The sequence below is a fragment of the Nerophis ophidion genome, linkage group LG07 (assembly GCF_033978795.1).
Source record: "Nerophis ophidion isolate RoL-2023_Sa linkage group LG07, RoL_Noph_v1.0, whole genome shotgun sequence".
NCBI classification, from domain to species: domain Eukaryota; kingdom Metazoa; phylum Chordata; class Actinopteri; order Syngnathiformes; family Syngnathidae; genus Nerophis; species Nerophis ophidion.
This window is the reverse complement of record NC_084617.1, coordinates 78325282-78344755: the sequence shown is the minus strand read 5'-3', so window position 1 is coordinate 78344755 and position 19474 is coordinate 78325282. Positions and strand designations below refer to the sequence as shown.

The 19474-nt window shown below is 43.4% G+C and overlaps 1 protein-coding gene across 3 annotated transcripts in view; it reads right to left on the bottom strand.

The window, feature by feature from the left end:
- Window positions 1–10554, bottom strand: part of LOC133556865 (calcineurin-binding protein cabin-1-like) — a 40121-nt gene extending 29567 nt beyond the window's left edge. Inside the window, exons 1-5 of one of the 3 annotated variants that reach the window (XM_061907194.1) lie at window positions 10279–10551; window positions 9463–9620; window positions 7305–7468; window positions 7110–7206; window positions 5116–5778 (exon numbers count right to left, since the gene is read on the bottom strand). In XM_061907194.1, the coding sequence (XP_061763178.1) occupies window positions 5116–5778; window positions 7110–7206; window positions 7305–7468; window positions 9463–9465 (927 nt within the window). In that variant the 5' untranslated portion in view covers window positions 9466–9620; window positions 10279–10551. Of the gene's footprint in view, window positions 1–5115; window positions 5779–7109; window positions 7207–7304; window positions 7469–9462; window positions 9621–10278 lie in introns of all 3 variants that reach the window. The other 2 variants (XM_061907193.1, XM_061907192.1) reach the window with 2 other exon arrangements.
- Between the last annotated feature and the right edge of the window lie 8920 nt (window positions 10555–19474).

The window sequence follows — 19474 nt, the reverse complement described above, 5'->3', positions numbered from 1 at the left end:
TACATTACAACATATATCACAGTGTGGGTGACATGGCTTACATTACAACATATATCACAGTGTGGGTGACATGGCTTACATTACAACATATATCACAGTGTGGGTGACATGGCCTACATTACAACATATATCACAGTGCGGGTGACATGGCTTACATTACAACATATATCACAGTGTGGGTGACATGGCTTACATTACAACATATATCACAGTGTGGGTGACATGGCTTACATTACAACATATATCACAGTGTGGGTGACATGGCTTACATTACAACATATATCACAGTGTGGGTGACATGGCTTACATTACAACATATATCACAGTGCGGGTGACATGGCTTACATTACAACATATATCACAGTGTGGGTGACATGGCTTACATTACAACATATATCACAGTGCGGGTGACATGGCTTACATTACAACATATATCACGGGTGACATGGCTTACATTACAACATATATCACAGTGTGGGTGACATGTCTTACATTACAACATATATCACGGGTCACATGGCTTACATTACAACATATATCACAGTGTGGGTGACATGGCTTACATTACAACATATATCACAGTGTGGGTGACATGGCCTACATTACAACATATATCACAGTGCGGGTGACATGGCTTACATTACAACATATATCACAGTGTGGGTGACATGGCTTACATTACAACATATATCACGGGTGACATGGCTTACATTACAACATATATCACAGTGTGGGCGACATGGCTTACATTACAACATATATCACAGTGTGGGTGACATGGCTTACATTACAACATATATCACAGTGCGGGTGACATGGCTTACATTACAACATATATCACAGTGTGGGTGACATGGCTTACATTACAACATATATCACAGTGCGGGTGACATGGCTTACATTACAACATATATCACGGGTGACATGGCTTACATTACAACATATATCACAGTGTGGGTGACATGGCTTACATTACAACATATATCACAGTGTGGGTGACATGGCCTACATTACAACATATATCACAGTGTGGGTGACATGGCTTACATTACAACATATATCACAGTGTGGGTGACATGGCTTACATTACAACATATATCACAGTGTGGGTGACACTGCTTACATTACAACATATATCACAGTGTGGGTGACATGTCTTACATTACAACATATATCACAGTGTGGGTGACATGTCTTACATTACAACATATATCACAGTGCGGGTGACATGTCTTACATTACAACATATATCACAGTGCGGGTGACATGTCTTACATTACAACATATATCACAGTGCGAGTGACATGGCTTACATTACAACATATATCACAGTGTGGGTGACATGGCTTACATTACAACATATATCACAGTGTGGGTGACATGGCTTACATTACAACATATATCACAGTGTGGGTGACATGGCTTACATTACAACATATATCACAGTGTGGGTGACATGGCTTACATTACAACATATATCACAGTGTGGGTGACATGGCTTACATTACAACATATATCACAGTGTGGGTGACATGGCTTACATTACAACATATATCACAGTGTGGGTGACATGGCTTACATTACAACATATATCACAGTGTGGGTGACATGGCTTACATTACAACATATATCACAGTGCGAGTGACATGGCTTACATTACAACATATATCACAGTGCGGGTGACATGGCTTACATTACAACATATATCACGGGCGACATGGCTTACATTACAACATATATCACAGTGCGGGTGACATGTCTTACATTACAACATATATCACAGTGCGGGTGACATGGCTTACATTACAACATACATCACAGTGTGGGTGACATGGCTTACATTACAACATATATCACAGTGTGGGTGACATGTCTTACATTACAACATATATCACAGTGTGGGTGACATGGCTTACATTACAACATATATCACAGTGTGGGTGACATGGCTTACATTACAACATATATCACAGTGTGGGTGACATGGCTTACATTACAACATATATCACAGTGTGGGTGACATGGCTTACATTACAACATATATCACAGTGCGAGTGACATGGCTTACATTACAACATATATCACAGTGCGGGTGACATGGCTTACATTACAACATATATCACGGGCGACATGGCTTACATTACAACATATATCACAGTGCGGGTGACATGGCTTACATTACAACATATATCACGGGCGACATGGCTTACATTACAACATATATCACAGTGCGGGTGACATGGCTTACATTACAACATATATCACGGGCGACATGGCTTACATTACAACATATATCACAGTGCGAGTGACATGGCTTACATTACAACATACATCACACTGCCTTACAAAAATGATATGTATCACGATATATTTTTTGGCATATAAATAAAAATAGAAGCATTTCAAAACGGGTCAGAAACGTATTTGGTAACATGTTGTGTCATTTCCAGTTGCAATATTTTCTCAAAACATTTATTAATCTACTTGATAATTTACTGTTAATAGATGGTTACTTTTTTGTTATAACATGGTTCTAAACACTTCAGTTCCAATGTAACTAGCACTCATTCTTCTGTTGTTTGGATATTTTTCACACAAGTTTGGGACGGGATGGGAATTGCAAACCGGTTCTTGTTTAGAAAGGGCTCCTAGTCCTGGGAACCTATTGCCAGTTTTGTTCAGGATTGAGGAAGTGGCACAAAAGCTGGAGTTATTCACGAGAAATTGGAATTTGGCAAAACAGCTTTTGGCATTGCAGAAACTCTCTGAACTACTTCCATTTGGGGACTTCCCTTCTATCCTGAGGGACAGGCAGCCAGAGACTGTGTTTTTAAAAGGTGTCAATCAGTTATTGTTTTATGCATTTTAAAATGTACGTCTTAAGGTATTTACTGCTCTGTGACCTGCTGTTGACCCCTCGGCCGGGTCACCCTGGTGGAAGAGATTTTGATCTCAATGGGTTTCTTATCTGGTTTCAAATAAAGGTTGTAAATGATGACAACAGGGCAACTTGCATCACTTACAGGGCGGATACTTCTTCAAAGAGAGGAAATACTACCAGAAACATTAACACACACGGTGACGCGTTTTTGATCCCGTCCGAGCCCAAAGTGAGTCTCCAGCAGCAGCGGCAGCAGTGTTGGACTGCAAATAACTTTGCTGTCCTGTGAACATCTCGTTGCAAAAGCTGCTATTATTACATGTCTGCATAAAATGTATACTTCTTCTCACCTCTACCTGAATGAAAATTAGCCTTGACAGCAGAGCCACCATAATTAGTTGGGAAAATCTCATATAATTGAAAAAGAAAAAAAAAAACGGTTACAATTATTTTTCTGTAAAATAACAGTTAATGTTTATAGCTGATGGTTGGAGAATTGCTGACGTAGTTTTAATTTGGAGTGGTCAGCTCATATATTCTCTTAAAGATAATCATTTTATGTTTTTTTCCCCACTATTAATTGTATTGTTGCATTATAATATACTATCATGTTATGGTTATTTTCACATTTTAAGTCCTGACCCAGGCACCCCACGGAGGTCGTGGTCCTCTTAAGACCTCCCTGATGAGTTTGTAAATTAATGTTTCTTTTAAACTAAACAATGTTAACGCTAATCAACTCGTTTGTCATCCTTTTATCTAAATGGGAATCAATAAATAATTGAATCATTAAGCAGATTTGAAAATGGAATTGGAATTGTAAAAATCTTAACAATTATAATCCTTAGTTTGGCCCGATATTACAAATTTGGGTATTAATCAAATGCCAAGTGGGTACAGGGTCAGCATCAGTCATACCAATAATCATACAAAAACATTTCCTGAGTCTTTTGATCACAACATTTGAAAAAACACAAGATGGCAGTGTACTAATATCAATTAATATTATTATTCAATCATTTCTGTTTCCCCTTTTACTAAATAAAAAATTTATATTAAGTCAATAGTGCCAAATAAGTAAACAAAAGCAAAAACTACTATTAGCTCTTATTTCCTGAGTTTGTAAGCAATACAATAACAATTAAAAAAAACTTTGATCTAATACTATAGTATCAACTTTATACTGAGGCTGAACTCGTCATTACAGTTGTTATTTGTATTGATCTCTGTTTACATCCAAGAGCGCTAGAAATAATGATATTTGCCGTCATTGAGGCGAGGATTAAGGACTTAGAAACTGCACTAGCGAGAATTAGGACTTTGTTTGCCTGCCACATATACATTTGCAAGACACGGCTAGAATGTGTCAACAACATGCATTATCACATTATAACCAAAGTATTAAAGGTCCATCATCAGCAACATTTATACCATATATTGTCTTTATTATGCAACCCAACTTTACATTATTGTAAAAAGGTGGCTTTTAAAATATGAGGCGAGGGCAGGCTAAGAAATGCTTTACTCTGCAAGACCAAATCTAAGAACACATGTGTACTTTAGGGGAGCCAAATAAGGACAAATATTACAAATATGCACAGCCACCAACAAAATAGGAGGGGTTATAGAGGTTGGGGGACAACAAAGTGAAAAAGGCAACAAGACCTGGAGCCTGACCAGTTTGTGCAAATAATATCATATTTAATCAAGACTAACTGGGATGAATTCAAGCTAACAGCAACATGCTTTCAAGTAAGTCTGTCAACTCTCCTGTAGTGTGTATGTGTGAGTAAGAATGAGAGTGAAGTGAAGTGAATGATATTTCTAGAGCGCTGTCCTCTTCCTCTCTTTTGCTCTCCTGCCTCAGCACTCCAGCTTCTGCAGGGCCAACATTGATCTGCAGCTCAATAACCTGATGTTCTGTAGCGACAGCCAGTAGTCGGCACTGAAGGTTGTTTAGCAACATGTTTTGCTCAAAAACACCATTAAAAAGCAAAATAAACTGTACCTAGATATGAGAGCTACTACCAACCAAAACTTGGGACTGCAATATAGGATTTGAAAACTAAATGAAGGAAACCCCCAGTTCTTTAAAGGCTGGATGACAAAATGTGTTTCATGAATAAGAGGAGCTCATTAAAAGCATGCATGACTTAGTAAAAGCAGCCAGAGAGAAGTGTGAATGATACTAAAGAGTGTTTCCATGTGGTGTGGCAGGTTTGAAGGAGATTTACCTGTTTTATGAGCATGTAGGTCTCCGACATGATCTTTTCAATGCGGCCCAGGTCGTACGTCATGACTTTCTGGCCTTGCTGCCACACCCTGTAAGCGTCAAGCAGCAGGGTTTTTCCCGACTCCACGTCCTCTAAAAGTTTCCTTTTTCTGTTAGGTCTTCGTATTAAACCCTGATCAGTGATAGTGACCTTGGCTGCCGCGGATTGGAGCTGCTGCTGCCGAGAACTAATACTGAGCTCCTCCAGGGACAGCTCTGATGTCCGGCTAATGTCAGGCGCTTTATGCTGTGAATCCATTAAGCCCAGAGAGGTACAGACCTCGCTTTTTCTGCCCTGAGTATCTGTGGCTGTAGTTGCCTTCCTCCAATGGCCTGATTCCAAATCCATCGGTTCCTCTTGCCTTGTTCTGGGCCCCTCACTCCCAGGAAGATCCACTTTTCCCAGCAGATTCTCTACCTTGCTACCTTTATCTGTAGATATTGCGGGTGGAGTGATTTGTGCTTGGGTGGTGTCCTTGGGCCCTGTGTTAGTGGTACAGGAGACTTCTGTAAGCCCTGCCTTTTTAGGCAAGGCATGTTTGCTGTCCTCAGAACTTGGCCTGTTGGATACGGCCGTAGTGGTCATTTCCCCCATGGAGGCGGTAGCTGCTTTGGAAAGCTGCACCTTCAAGGAGAACATAAGCGGTCATTAACAGCAAGAATAGGGTGTGGTTTTCAGTGGACAGGAGGTCCTCCATTTTTGGCATACTGTGTTTCCTGGTTATGGCAAACATACACATTTATATTCAACTTAAAGGGAAACTGCCCTTTTATTTCAGGTTTTGCTTATCATCCCCAATCTTTAAGTAAGACAAGAACGCATACAGTGGTGGTCAAAAGTGTACGTACACTTGTAAAGAACATCACGTCATGGCTGTCTTGACTTTCCAATTATTTCTATAACTCTTATTTTTTTGTGATGTAGTGATTGGAGCACATACTTGTTGCTCACAAAAAACATTCATGAATGATGTTGGCTTCTTTTATGAATTTATTATGGCTCTACTGAAAATGTGCTGTGTCAAAAGTATACATACAGCAATGTTCATGTTTGCTTACATGTCCCTTGGCAAGTTTTACTGCAATAAGGCGCTTTTGGTAGCCATCCACAAGCTTCTGTGCACATTTTTCACCACAAAATTGCTGCAGTTCAGCTAAATGTGTTGCTTTTCTGACATGGACTTGTTTCTTCAGCATTGTCCACACCTTTAAGTCAGGACTTTGGGAAGGCTATTCTAAAACCTTCATTCTAGCTTATTTAGCCATCCCTTTACCACTTTTGAGGTGTGTTTGGGGTCATTGTCCTGTTGGAACACCCAACTGCGCCCAAGACCCAACCTCCCCCCTGATGATTTTAGCTTGTCCTAAAGAATTTGGAGGTAGTCCTCCTTTTTCATTGTCCCATTTAAAGCAGCAGTACCATTGGCAGCAAAACAGGCCCAGAGCATAATACTACCACCACCATGCTTGACGGTAGGTTGGTGTTCCTGGGATTAAAGGTCTCACCTTTTCTCCTCCAAACATATTGCTGGGTATTGTGGCCAAACAGCAACATTTTTGTTTCATCTTGTTTCATTCTTCTTTTTGGGGTAGTGGGGCACAGCTAGAACTGCTTCTGGTAACATGTGTTTTCATGTTAGCATCTCCAAAAGGCTCCAATAAGAATGCTCAGAATACTTGCTGAATCACTACTTTGACAAAACTTATCCCTTGTGTTGAGTGTTCTTATTCCCTGGCATGAGATGTTAAGGAGCAGAATTACATTGCCATCCAAAAGTACTATTATATTGTGTTCATGACAGAGGGCGAGTAGGTAAAACCAAAACTAATTGCCGTGGTCCAAATGTATTATTAGGTATATGTTGCAACTTGCACTATCGATTTAAACGCGTCATAGGAATGGAAGTCGTTGGTAAACAGAGGACCTCCTGTATATTGTAAATGATGCTTTCTTACCCCAGTGAGACTGTTTAGATTGTCCTCCAGGACTTTTACATTCAGGAAAAACGCTCTCTTTGCCAAAAGCTGGCGATCAACATCACGTAAATATTTCCTTGATGGGAGAAAGGAGGAGAGAAGAGAGATGTCAAAGAACAAACACAAGTGTATGAAGTCTATAACACATCAGTGTGACAGGAAGTGGCTCCTTACTTTCCCTGATCAGGGGTTCTCTGCAGCATGAACGAGACTTTCAGCAAGGTGTCGTGATCTTTAAGCTTTGAGAGCACCTCTAGCAAGAGGACAATGGATCGGTTCATATGAGATGCAAAACTTCCTGGTCGATCAATCTCATCTACTGGAATTCGCCAGATGCCCTTTGGGTGGAGAAGAGATGCAAAAATAAAGTAGCAAAAAGAGCATTATCTTGTGATACAGTAATAGCGGTTTATAATAAACTTTGTTTTTTGCTGGAATTTCAAGTGCACATTCTATATACAATTGTTGGCTGTACAAGATGTAAGGTTTTACAAAGTATAGTGTGTAAGATGCCTGTGAATATTCTCATTCCCCCAGATCATTGTATTCTCCCAGCATTGAAACCATTTCAACTGGAGAGTTCAGATTGTTTTACAAGATGTTTTTGCCACTCATCTGAGCAGGCTTCCTCGGTTCATGTTCCCAGACTTAGATAGGACAACTCTATTCATTGAGAATCAATATGGTAAGTATGACATTCCAAACAGTTCACTTGTGAGTGATGGATTCAATGCCCTGAGTATAGTGTGTAAAGAAAACAACAGACCAGAAAGTGACATGGCATTCAAAGAAGAACTAATGAGGAATGGAAAGTCTGCAGGGGAGATCTAGCAGAGGCAACCTTCTCTCTGGCCACACATGATAGGAAGGCTCATTAGTGCTCTGTTGTGGCCAAGCAGGGCAACTGAGCCGCAGACTGCCGCCAACAAACAATGGCAGAAAGCGTGATGGAGTGTCGTTTGATGAAAGAATCCACCTTTTTAGAAAGCACGTCTGCTCGACAGGTAAAAACAGGCCAAGTTCTAAACTCCAAAGTTACCAATGCGAGTCCAGATGGTGGTCTAGGCTATAGTCCAGGAGGAAATGTGCACAAGACAAAACAAAGAGGATTTTCTCAGAAGGGAGCAAAACAAATGAAATGCTTCTATCAGCTAGTGAGGCAATTGGGAGCTCGGTGGCCCTCTAAACATACGCTCCAGATGGTCAGATGACATTTTCCAGGATTCTGGAAGGCAATAAAGTATAAAAGTATGGCAAAGGGAACCCATCAAATAATAATACATATCTAAATACAGACTTCCCGCCTCCAGAGATAGTGACAAAGCTAGCACCAAAAATGCACATTTTCAAACCATCTAAATCCGCACTAAGGAAGGTGGGAAATTAATGGTTCTTGTGTTTTTCTACACACTCCTGGGTGCAACTCTTATCATTTTAACAAAGTTTACTAAAGGTGAGTACCTATGTGTGGCATTGGAGGAAGTAGAATGATGCTGATTGTGAAAATGTCTCTGCTCAGATGAGCACAGGCAGGATAAGTAAGACAAGTGTTGCTCACTTGGAACACCATCTCTAATGGAGGAGAGTTGTTTAGAGAACCACCAAACCATCATCAAATCTGCTTTGGGAAAGCAAAGCTGTGGCTTTATGCAGATTATTATGCAGCACAACAGCTAAAGCAGCTTTATAAGACTTTAACCGAAATTATTTTAAGCATTCTTTTTTTGGTGAGAAAATATGACCGGTGGCGCTGCTTGAATATGGTCAATATACCATGTAATACTCTGACAAGCACCGCCTAAAAAAACATGATTAGTTTTTTACAAATTGGAAAAGGAAAGGAATATAAAGTATATCCTCCAAGTACCAATACTACTAGCTCAGTGTAGCTGCATGACAAAAACCATTTCAAGCGCAGGCAAGCATTGTCCCCCCGTGTTTTGTGAAAAGTGTGAGCAGCAAACTTACTTTCCAAAAGACAGATTCTGCCTGTGGTCAAATCTTACTGCTTCAATGTGTTTTTAGAAACGCATAGCCCCAACATACTTTTTCATTTGTACATCAAAAGGAAAATATGATTGGCCATGTGACAATTAGCAACCAGTTAAGCAATCACAACATCAGTCACGTGCAATTTGAGAGGGAAATTCATGGCAGCTACCTGTCAATAATATCAAATTGGCAGCTAAATGGTAATCTGTAGTGATCAAGATGAGATCTACAATCAACTATTCCAGGTATTTGATAAACATCGATTCATTTGTCTTACAAAAATAACAACTTAAGACTTCTTTTTTTCAAAAGTCTGAGTAGAAGACAGAAAGTGACTTACCATCACCAAAGAAGGCTATTCTTTGTTTACTATATTTTTTTGGGAAAGGTGTTGCTGGCGGAAGCAGCACCAGCATCCCTCGCAGCGTCGCCAGCCTAAAAGAGGCTCCGGCTCAAAGAGCAAGGGTGGGCTGCATTTGGGTGGGAGGGCAGCGAGAGCTGCACAGGAGGAAAAGCGGGAAAAGCTCAGCACAACAGGACCAGAAGAAGGAAAAAATATTGATAGCTGCTGCTTTGGCAAAGGGAGACTGAGCATTGGAGTCAGGGCCTATGAGCTCAGGACGGAGAAGCTGACTCCTTCCTCTCCGGCTTTCCGGCGCTGCCATCTCAAAACAAAAACACCCACGCACTCCATCTCTACTCTCCCCTGACCCCAGCCTGCTGGAGTTCTTTGCCCCCCTCCTCCATCCGTGCTTTCTCTTGCACTATACACAGTGTACAGCCAACCCTTCTGTGTCTACGCCCACCAATCGCAGACAAGCAAGAGAAAGTCCCGCCTGTTAACGAACACCCACACACGGACAGAGGAGTGAGCGAGTAATGAGGAAACACAGGGAGGAGACGTGTGGAGGCAACAGCAGCCGAGGGGAGAGGAGGGGAGGGGTGGAGCGTGATCATGCTGAAGACGGAGCAACAGGAAAAAAAACACAAGAACATAAACTGGCTGAAAAAGGAAGTGAGCGCTGCTGTGAGCGACGGCAAGCTGGCGCACCAAGAAAGGCAAAGAAGTGCTTGATATAAACAACCTTCCACTTCACTGAACAAAGAAATAATAATCAACTTCATACACGATAGCAGCTCAGCTACCAGCCCTCACCTTCTTCCTGTCTTGTCTTTCAACACTGGCTTTAACTCCACAGATGGTCACCATCAACATACTACACACACATATCGTCTGGTTTTTTATCCTTTTTCCTGTTGCGCGAGTGGAAAAGGAAAAAAAAGGTGCTGAAAAAGGTCACATTCAGCCAAAAAGAGCAATGAGAGGCAGCGGAATCCCTGGGCTAACCCTCCAACAAGCAAACCAAAACATTAGCAATATGTTTTCACCATCCAATTCCCCTCCCCTATGACAAAAAATCTTCTCCTGAGTGGAGCTCCACCTACATGAAGAAAAGTCATCCATCCAACAGAGGGAAGTAACACAGGAGTAAAGACTCCCTGGAAGACCATTGCAACATTGGACAACAGAGGGAAGTAACACAGGACTAAAGACTCCCTGGAAGACCATTGCAACATTGGACAACAGAGGGAAGTAACACAGGACTAAAGACTCCCTGGAAGACCATTGCAACATTGGACAACAGAGGGAAGTAACACAGGACTAAAGACTCCCTGGAAGACCATTGCAACATTGGACAACAGAGGGAAGTAACACAGGAGTAAAGACTCCCTGGAAGACCATTGCAACATTGGACAATAGAGGGAAGTAACACAGGAGTAAAGACTCCCTGGAAGACCATTGCAACATTGGACAATAGAGGGAAGTAACACAGGACTAAAGACTCCCTGGAAGACCATTGCAACATTGGACAACAGAGGGAAGTAACACAGGAGTAAAGACTCCCTGGAAGACCATTGCAACATTGGACAACAGAGGGAAGTAACACAGGACTAAAGACTCCCTGGAAGACCATTGCAACATTGGACAACAGAGGGAAGTAACACAGGACTAAAGACTCCCTGGAAGACCATTGCAACATTGGACAACAGAGGGAAGTAACACAGGACTAAAGACTCCCTGGAAGACCATTGCAACATTGGACAACAGAGGGAAGTAACACAGGAGTAAAGACTCCCTGGAAGACCATTGCAACATTGGACAATAGAGGGAAGTAACACAGGAGTAAAGACTCCCTGGAAGACCATTGCAACATTGGACAATAGAGGGAAGTAACACAGGACTAAAGACTCCCTGGAAGACCATTGCAACATTGGACAACAGAGGGAAGTAACACAGGAGTAAAGACTCCCTGGAAGACCATTGCAACATTGGACAACAGAGGGAAGTAACACAGGACTAAAGACTCCCTGGAAGACCATTGCAACATTGGACAACAGAGGGAAGTAACACAGGAGTAAAGACTCCCTGGAAGACCATTGCAACATTGGACAACAGAGGGAAGTAACACAGGAGTAAAGACTCCCTGGAAGACCATTGCAACATTGGACAACAGAGGGAAGTAACACAGGACTAAAGACTCCCTGGAAGACCATTGCAACATTGGACCACAGAGGGAAGTAACACAAGAGTAAAGACTCCCTGGAAGACCATTGCAACATTGGACAACAGAGGGAAGTAACACAGGACTAAAGACTCCCTGGAAGACCATTGCAATATTGGACAACAGAGGGAAGTTACACAGGACTAAAGACTCCCTGGAAGACCATTGCAACATTGGACAACAGAGGGAAGTAACACAGGAGTAAAGACTCCCTGGAAGACCATTGCAACATTGGACAACAGAGGGAAGTAACACAGGACTAAAGACTCCCTGGAAGACCATTGCAACATTGGACCACAGAGGGAAGTAACACAGGAGTAAAGACTCCCTGTAAGACCATTGCAACATTGGACAACAGAGGGAAGTAACACAGGACTAAAGACTCCCTGGAAGACCATTGCAATATTGGACAACAGAGGGAAGTAACACAGGACTAAAGACTCCCTGGAAGACCATTGCAACATTGGACAACAGAGGGAAGTAACACAGGAGTAAAGACTCCCTGGAAGACCATTGCAACATTGGACAACAGAGGGAAGTAACACAGGACTAAAGACTCCCTGGAAGACCATTGCAACATTGGACAACAGAGGGAAGTAACACAGGACTAAAGACTCCCTGGAAGACCATTGCAACATTGGACAACAGAGGGAAGTAACACAGGACTAAAGACTCCCTGGAAGACCATTGCAACATTGGACAACAGAGGGAAGTAACACAGGAGTAAAGACTCCCTGGAAGACCATTGCAACATTGGACAACAGAGGGAAGTAACACAGGAGTAAAGACTCCCTGGAAGACCATTGCAACATTGGACAACAGAGGGAAGTAACACAGGAGTAAAGACTCCCTGGAAGACCATTGCAACATTGGACAACAGAGGGAAGTAACACAGGACTAAAGACTCCCTGGAAGACCATTGCAACATTGGACAATAGAGGGAAGTAACACAGGAGTAAAGACTCCCTGGAAGACCATTGCAACATTGGACAACAGAGGGAAGTAACACAGGACTAAAGACTCCCTGGAAGACCATTGCAACATTGGACAACAGAGGGAAGTAACACAGGAGTAAAGACTCCCTGGAAGACCATTGCAACATTGGACAACAGAGGGAAGTAACACAGGACTAAAGACTCCCTGGAAGACCATTGCAACATTGGACAACAGAGGGAAGTAACACAGGAGTAAAGACTCCCTGGAAGACCATTGCAACATTGGACCACAGAGGGAAGTAACACAGGAGTAAAGACTCCCTGGAAGACCATTGCAACATTGGACAACAGAGGGAAGTAACATAGGACTAAAGACTCCCTGGAAGACCATTGCAACATTGGACAACAGAGGGAAGTAACACAGGAGTAAAGACTCCCTGAAAGACCATTGCAACATTGGACAACAGAGGGAAGTAACACAGGACTAAAGACTCCCTGGAAGACCATTGCAACATTGGACCACAGAGGGAAGTAACACAGGAGTAAAGAGTCCCTGGAAGACCATTGCAACATTGAACAACAGAGGGAAGTAACACAGGAGTAAATACTCCCTAGAAGACCATTGCAACATTGGACCACAGAGGGAAGTAACACAGGAGTAAAGACTCCCTGGAAGACCATTGCAACATTGGACAACAGAGGGACGTAACACAGGACTAAAGACTCCCTGGAAGACCATTGCAACATTGGACAACAGAGGGAAGTAACACAGGAGTAAAGACTCCCTGGAAGACCATTGCAACATTGGACAACAGAGGGAAGTAACACAGGAGTAAAGACTCCCTGGAAGACCATTGTAACATTGGACAACAGAGGGAAGTAACACAGGACTAAAGACTCCCTGGAAGACCATTGCAACATTGGACAACAGAGGGAAGTAACACAGGAGTAAAGACTCCCTGGAAGACCATTGCAACATTGGACAATAGAGGGAAGTAACACAGGAGTAAAGACTCCCTGGAAGACCATTGCAACATTGGACAATAGAGGGAAGTAACACAGGAGTAAAGACTCCCTGGAAGACCATTGCAACATTGGACAACAGAGGGAAGTAACACAGGACTAAAGACTCCCTGGAAAACCATTGCAACATTGGACAACAGAGGGAAGTAACACAGGAGTAAAGACTCCCTGGAAGACCATTGCAACATTGGACAACAGAGGGAAGTAACACAGGACTAAAGACTCCTGGAAGACATTGCAACATTGGACAACAGAGGGAAGTAACACAGGAGTAAAGACTCCCTGGAAGACCATTGCAACATTGGACAACAGAGGGAAGTAACACAGGAGTAAAGACTCCCTGGAAGACCATTGCAACATTGGACAACAGAGGGAAGTAACACAGGACTAAAGACTCCCTGGAAGACCATTGCAACATTGGACAACAGAGGGAAGTACACAGGAGTAAAGACTCCCTGGAAGACCATTGCAACATTGGACAACAGAGGGAAGTAACACAGGACTAAAGACTCCCTGGAAGACCATTGCAACATTGGACCACAGAGGAAGTAACACAGGAGTAAAGACTCCCTGGAAGACCATTGCAACATTGGACAAAAGAGGGAAGTAACACAGGACTAAAGACCCCCTGGAAGACCATTGCAATATTGGACAACAGAGGGAAGTAACACAGGACTAAAAGACTCCCTGGAAGACCATTGCAACATTGGACAACAGAGGGAAGTAACACAGGAGTAAAGACTCCCTGGAAGACCATTGCAACATTGGACAACAGAGGGAAGTAACACAGGACTAAAGACTCCCTGGAAGACCATTGCAACATTGGACCACAGAGGGAAGTAACACAGGAGTAAAGACTCCCTGGAAGACCATTGCAACATTGGACAACAGAGGGAAGTAACACAGGACTAAAGACTCCCTGGAAGACCATTGCAATATTGGACAACAGAGGGAAGTAACACAGGGAACTAAAGACTCCCTGGAAGACCATTGCAACATTGGACAACAGAGGGAAGTAACACAGGAGTAAAGACTCCCTGGAAGACCATTGCAAACATTGGACAACAGAGGGAAGTAACACAGGACTAAAGACTCCCTGGAAGACCATTGCAACATTGGACAACAGAGGGAAGTAACACAGGACTAAAGACTCCCTGGAAGGACCATTGCAACATTGGACAACAGAGGGAAGTAACACAGGACTAAAGACTCCCTGGAAGACCATTGCAACATTGGACAACAGAGGGAAGTAACACAGGAGTAAAGACTCCTGGAAGACCATTGCAACATTGGACAACAGAGGGAAGTAACACAGGAGTAAAGACTCCCTGGAAGACCATTGCAACATTGGACAACAGAGGGAAGTAACACAGGAGTAAAGACTCCCTGGAAGACCATTGCAACATTGGACAACAGAGGGAAGTAACACAGGACTAAAGACTCCCTGGAAGACCATTGCAACATTGGACAATAGAGGGAAGTAACACAGGAGTAAAGACTCCCTGGAAGACCATTGCAACATTGGACAGCAGAGGGAAGTAACACAGGACTAAAGACTCCCTGGAAGACCATTGCAACATTGGACAACAGAGGGAAGTAACACAGGAGTAAAGACTCCCTGGAAGACCATTGAACATTGGACAACAGAGGGAAGTAACACAGGACTAAAGACTCCCTGGAAGACCATTGCAACATTGGACAACAGAGGGAAGTAACACAGGAGTAAAGACTCCCTGGAAGACCATTGCAACATTGGACCACAGAGGGAAGTAACACAGGAGTAAAGACTCCCTGGAAGACCATTGCAACATTGGACAACAGAGGGGAAGTAACACAGGACTAAAGACTCCCTGGAAGACCATTGCAACATTGGACAACAGAGGGAAGTAACACAGGACTAAAGACTCCCTGGAAGACCATTGCAACATTGGACAACAGAGGGAAGTAACACAGGAGTAAAGGACTCCCTGGAAGACCATTGCAACATTGGACAACAGAGGGAAGTAACACAGGAGTAAAGACTCCCTGGAAGACCATTGCAACATTGGACAACAGAGGGAAGTAACACAGGAGTAAAGACTCCCTGGAAGACCATTGCAACATTGGACAACAGAGGGAAGTAACACAGGACTAAAGACTCCCTGGAAGACCATTGCAACATTGGACAATAGAGGGAAGTAACACAGGAGTAAAGACTCCCTGGAAGACCATTGCAACATTGGACAGCAGAGGGAAGTAACACAGGACTAAAGACTCCCTGGAAGACCATTGCAACATTGGACAACAGAGGGAAGTAACACAGGAGTAAAGGACTCCCTGGAAGACCATTGGAACATTGGACAACAGAGGGAAGTAACAACAGGACTATAAAGACTCCCTGGAAGACCATTGCAACATTGGACCACAGAGGGAAGTAACACAGGAGTAAAGACTCCCTGGAAGACCATTGCAACATTGGACAACAGAGGGAAGTAACATAGGACTAAAGACTCCCTGGAAGACCATTGCAACATTGGACAACAGAGGGAAGTAACACAGGAGTAAAGACTCCCTGAAAGACCATTGCAACATTGGACAACAGAGGGAAGTAACACAGGACTAAAGACTCCCTGGAAGACCATTGCAACATTGGACCACAGAGGGAAGTAACACAGGAGTAAAGAGTCCCTGGAAGACCATTGCAACATTGAACAACAGAGGGAAGTAACACAGAGTAAATACTCCCTAGAAGACCATTGCAACATTGGACCACAGAGGGAAGTAACACAGGACTAAAGACTCCCTGGAAGACCATTGCAACATTGGACAACAGAGGGAAGTAACACAGGAGTAAAGAGTCCCTGGAAGACCATTGCAACATTGGACAACAGAGGGAAGTAACACAGGACTAAAGACTCCCTGGAAGACCATTGCAACATTGGACAACAGAGGGAAGTAACACAGGAGTAAAGACTCCCTGAAAGACCATTGCAACATTGGACAACAGAGGGAAGTAACACAGGACTAAAGACTCCCTGAAGACCATTGCAACATTGAACAACAGAGGGAAGTAACACAGGAGTAAATACTCCCTAGAAGACCATTGCAACATTGGACCACAGAGGGAAGTAACACAGGAGTAAAGAGTCCCTGGAAGACCATTGCAACATTGGACAACAGAGGGAAGTAACACAGGAGTAAATACTCCCTAGAAGACCATTGCAACATTGGACCACAGAGGGAAGTAACACAGGAGTAAAGAGTCCCTGGAAGACCATTGCAACATTGGACAACAGAGGGAAGTAACACAGGAGTAAAGAGTCCCTGGAAGACCATTGCAACATTGGACAACAGAGGGAAGTAACACAGGAGTAAAGACTCCCTGGAAGACCATTGCAACATTGGACAACAGAGGGAAGTAACACAGGACTAAAGACTCCTGGAAGACCATTGCAACATTGGACAACAGAGGGAAGTAACACAGGAGTAAAGACTCCCTGAAAGACCATTGCAACATTGGACAACAGAGGGAAGTAACACAGGACTAAAGACTCCCTGGAAGACCATTGCAACATTGGACCACAGAGGGAGTAACACAGGAGTAAAGACTCCCTGGAAGACCATTGCAACATTGGACAACAGAGGGAAGTAACACAGGAGTAAAGACTCCCTGGAAGACCATTGCAACATTGGACAACAGAGGGAAGTAACACAGGACTAAAGACTCCCTGGAAGACCATTGCAACATTGACACAGAGGGAAGTAACACAGGAGTAAAGACTCCCTGGAAGACCATTGCAACATTGGACAACAGAGGGAAGTAACAAGGACTAAAGACTCCCTGGAAGACCATTGCAACATTGGACAACAGAGGGAAGTAACACAGGAGTAAAGACTCCCTGAAAGACCATTGCAACATTGGACAACAGAGGGAAGTAACACAGGACTAAAGACTCCCTGGAAGACCATTGCAACATTGGACACAGAGGGAAGTAACACAGGAGTAAAGAGTCCCTGGAAGACCATTGCAACATTGAACAACAGAGGGAAGTAACACAGGAGTAAATACTCCCTAGAAGACCATTGCAACATTGGACCACAGAGGGAAGTAACACAGGAGTAAAGAGTCCCTGGAAGACCATTGCAACATTTGGACAACAGAGGGAAGTAACACAGGAGTAAAAGAGTCCCTGGAAGACCATTGCAACATTGGACAACAGAGGGAAGTAACACAGGAGTAAAGACTCCCTGGAAGACCATTGCAACATTGGACAACAGAGGGAAGTAACACAGGAGTAAAGACTCCCTGGAAGACCATTGCAACATTGGACAACAGAGGGAAGTAACACAGGACTAAAGACTCCCTGGAAGACCATTGCAACATTGGACAACAGAGGGAAGTAACACAGGACTAAAGACTCCCTGGAAGACCATTGCAACATTGGACAACAGAGGGAAGTAACACAGGACTAAAGACTCCCTGGAAGACCCATTGCAACATTGGACAACAGAGGGAAGTAACACAGGGACTAAAGACTCCCTGGAAGACCATTGCAACATTGGACAACAGAGGGAAGTAACACAGGACTAAAGACTCCCTGGAAGACCATTGCAACATTGGACAACAGAGGGAAGTAACACAGGACTAAAGACTCCCTGGAAGACCATTGCAACATTGGACAACAGAGGGAAGTAACACAGGACTAAAGACTCCCTGGAAGACCATTGCAACATTGGACAACAGAGGGAAGTAACACAGGAGTAAAGACTCCCTGGAAGACCATTGCAACATTGGACAACAGAGGGAAGTAACACAGGACTAAAGACTCCCTGGAAGACCATTGCAACATCGGACAACAGAGGGAAGTAACACAGGACGTAAAGACTCCCTGGAAGACCATTGCAACATTGGACAACAGAGGGAAGTAACACAGGAGTAAAGACTCCCTGGAAGACCATTGCAACATTGGACAACAGAGGGAAGTAACACAGGACTAAAGACTCCCTGGAAGACCATTGCAACATTGGACAACAGAGGGAAGTAACACAGGACTAAAGACTCCCTGGAAGACATTGCAACATTGGACAACAGAGGGAAGTAACACAGGACTAAAGACTCCCTGGAAGACCATTGCAACATTGGACAAACAGAGGGAAGTAACACAGGACTAAGACTCCCTGGAAGACCATTGCAACATTGGACAACAGAGGGAAGTAACACAGGACTAAAGACTCCCTGGAAGACCATTGCAACATTGGACAAACAGAGGGAAGTAACACAGGACTAAAGACTCCCTGGAAGACCATTGCAACATTGGACAACAGAGGGAAGTAACACAGGACTAAAGACTCCCTGGAAGACCATTGCAACATTGGACAACAGAGGGAAGTAACACAGGACTAAAGACTCCCTGGAAGACCATTGCAACATTGGACAACAGAGGGAAGTAACACAGGACTAAAGACTCCCTGGAAGACCATTGCAACATGGACAACAGAGGGAAGTAACACAGGACTAAAGACTCCCTGGAAGACCATTGCAACATTGGACAACAGAGGGAAGTAACACAGGAGTAAAGACTCCCTGGAAGACCATTTGCAACATTGGACAACAGAGGGAAGTAACACAGGACGTAAAGACTCCCTGGAAGGACCATTGCAACATTGGACAACAGAGGGAAGTAACACAGGAGCTAAAGACTCCCTGGAAGACTCATTGCAACATTAGGAACAACAGAGGGAAGTAACACAGGAGTAAAGACTCCCTGGAAGACCATTGCAACATTGGACAACAGAGGGAAGTAACACAGGACTAAAGACTCCCTGGAAGACCATTGCAACATTGGACAAC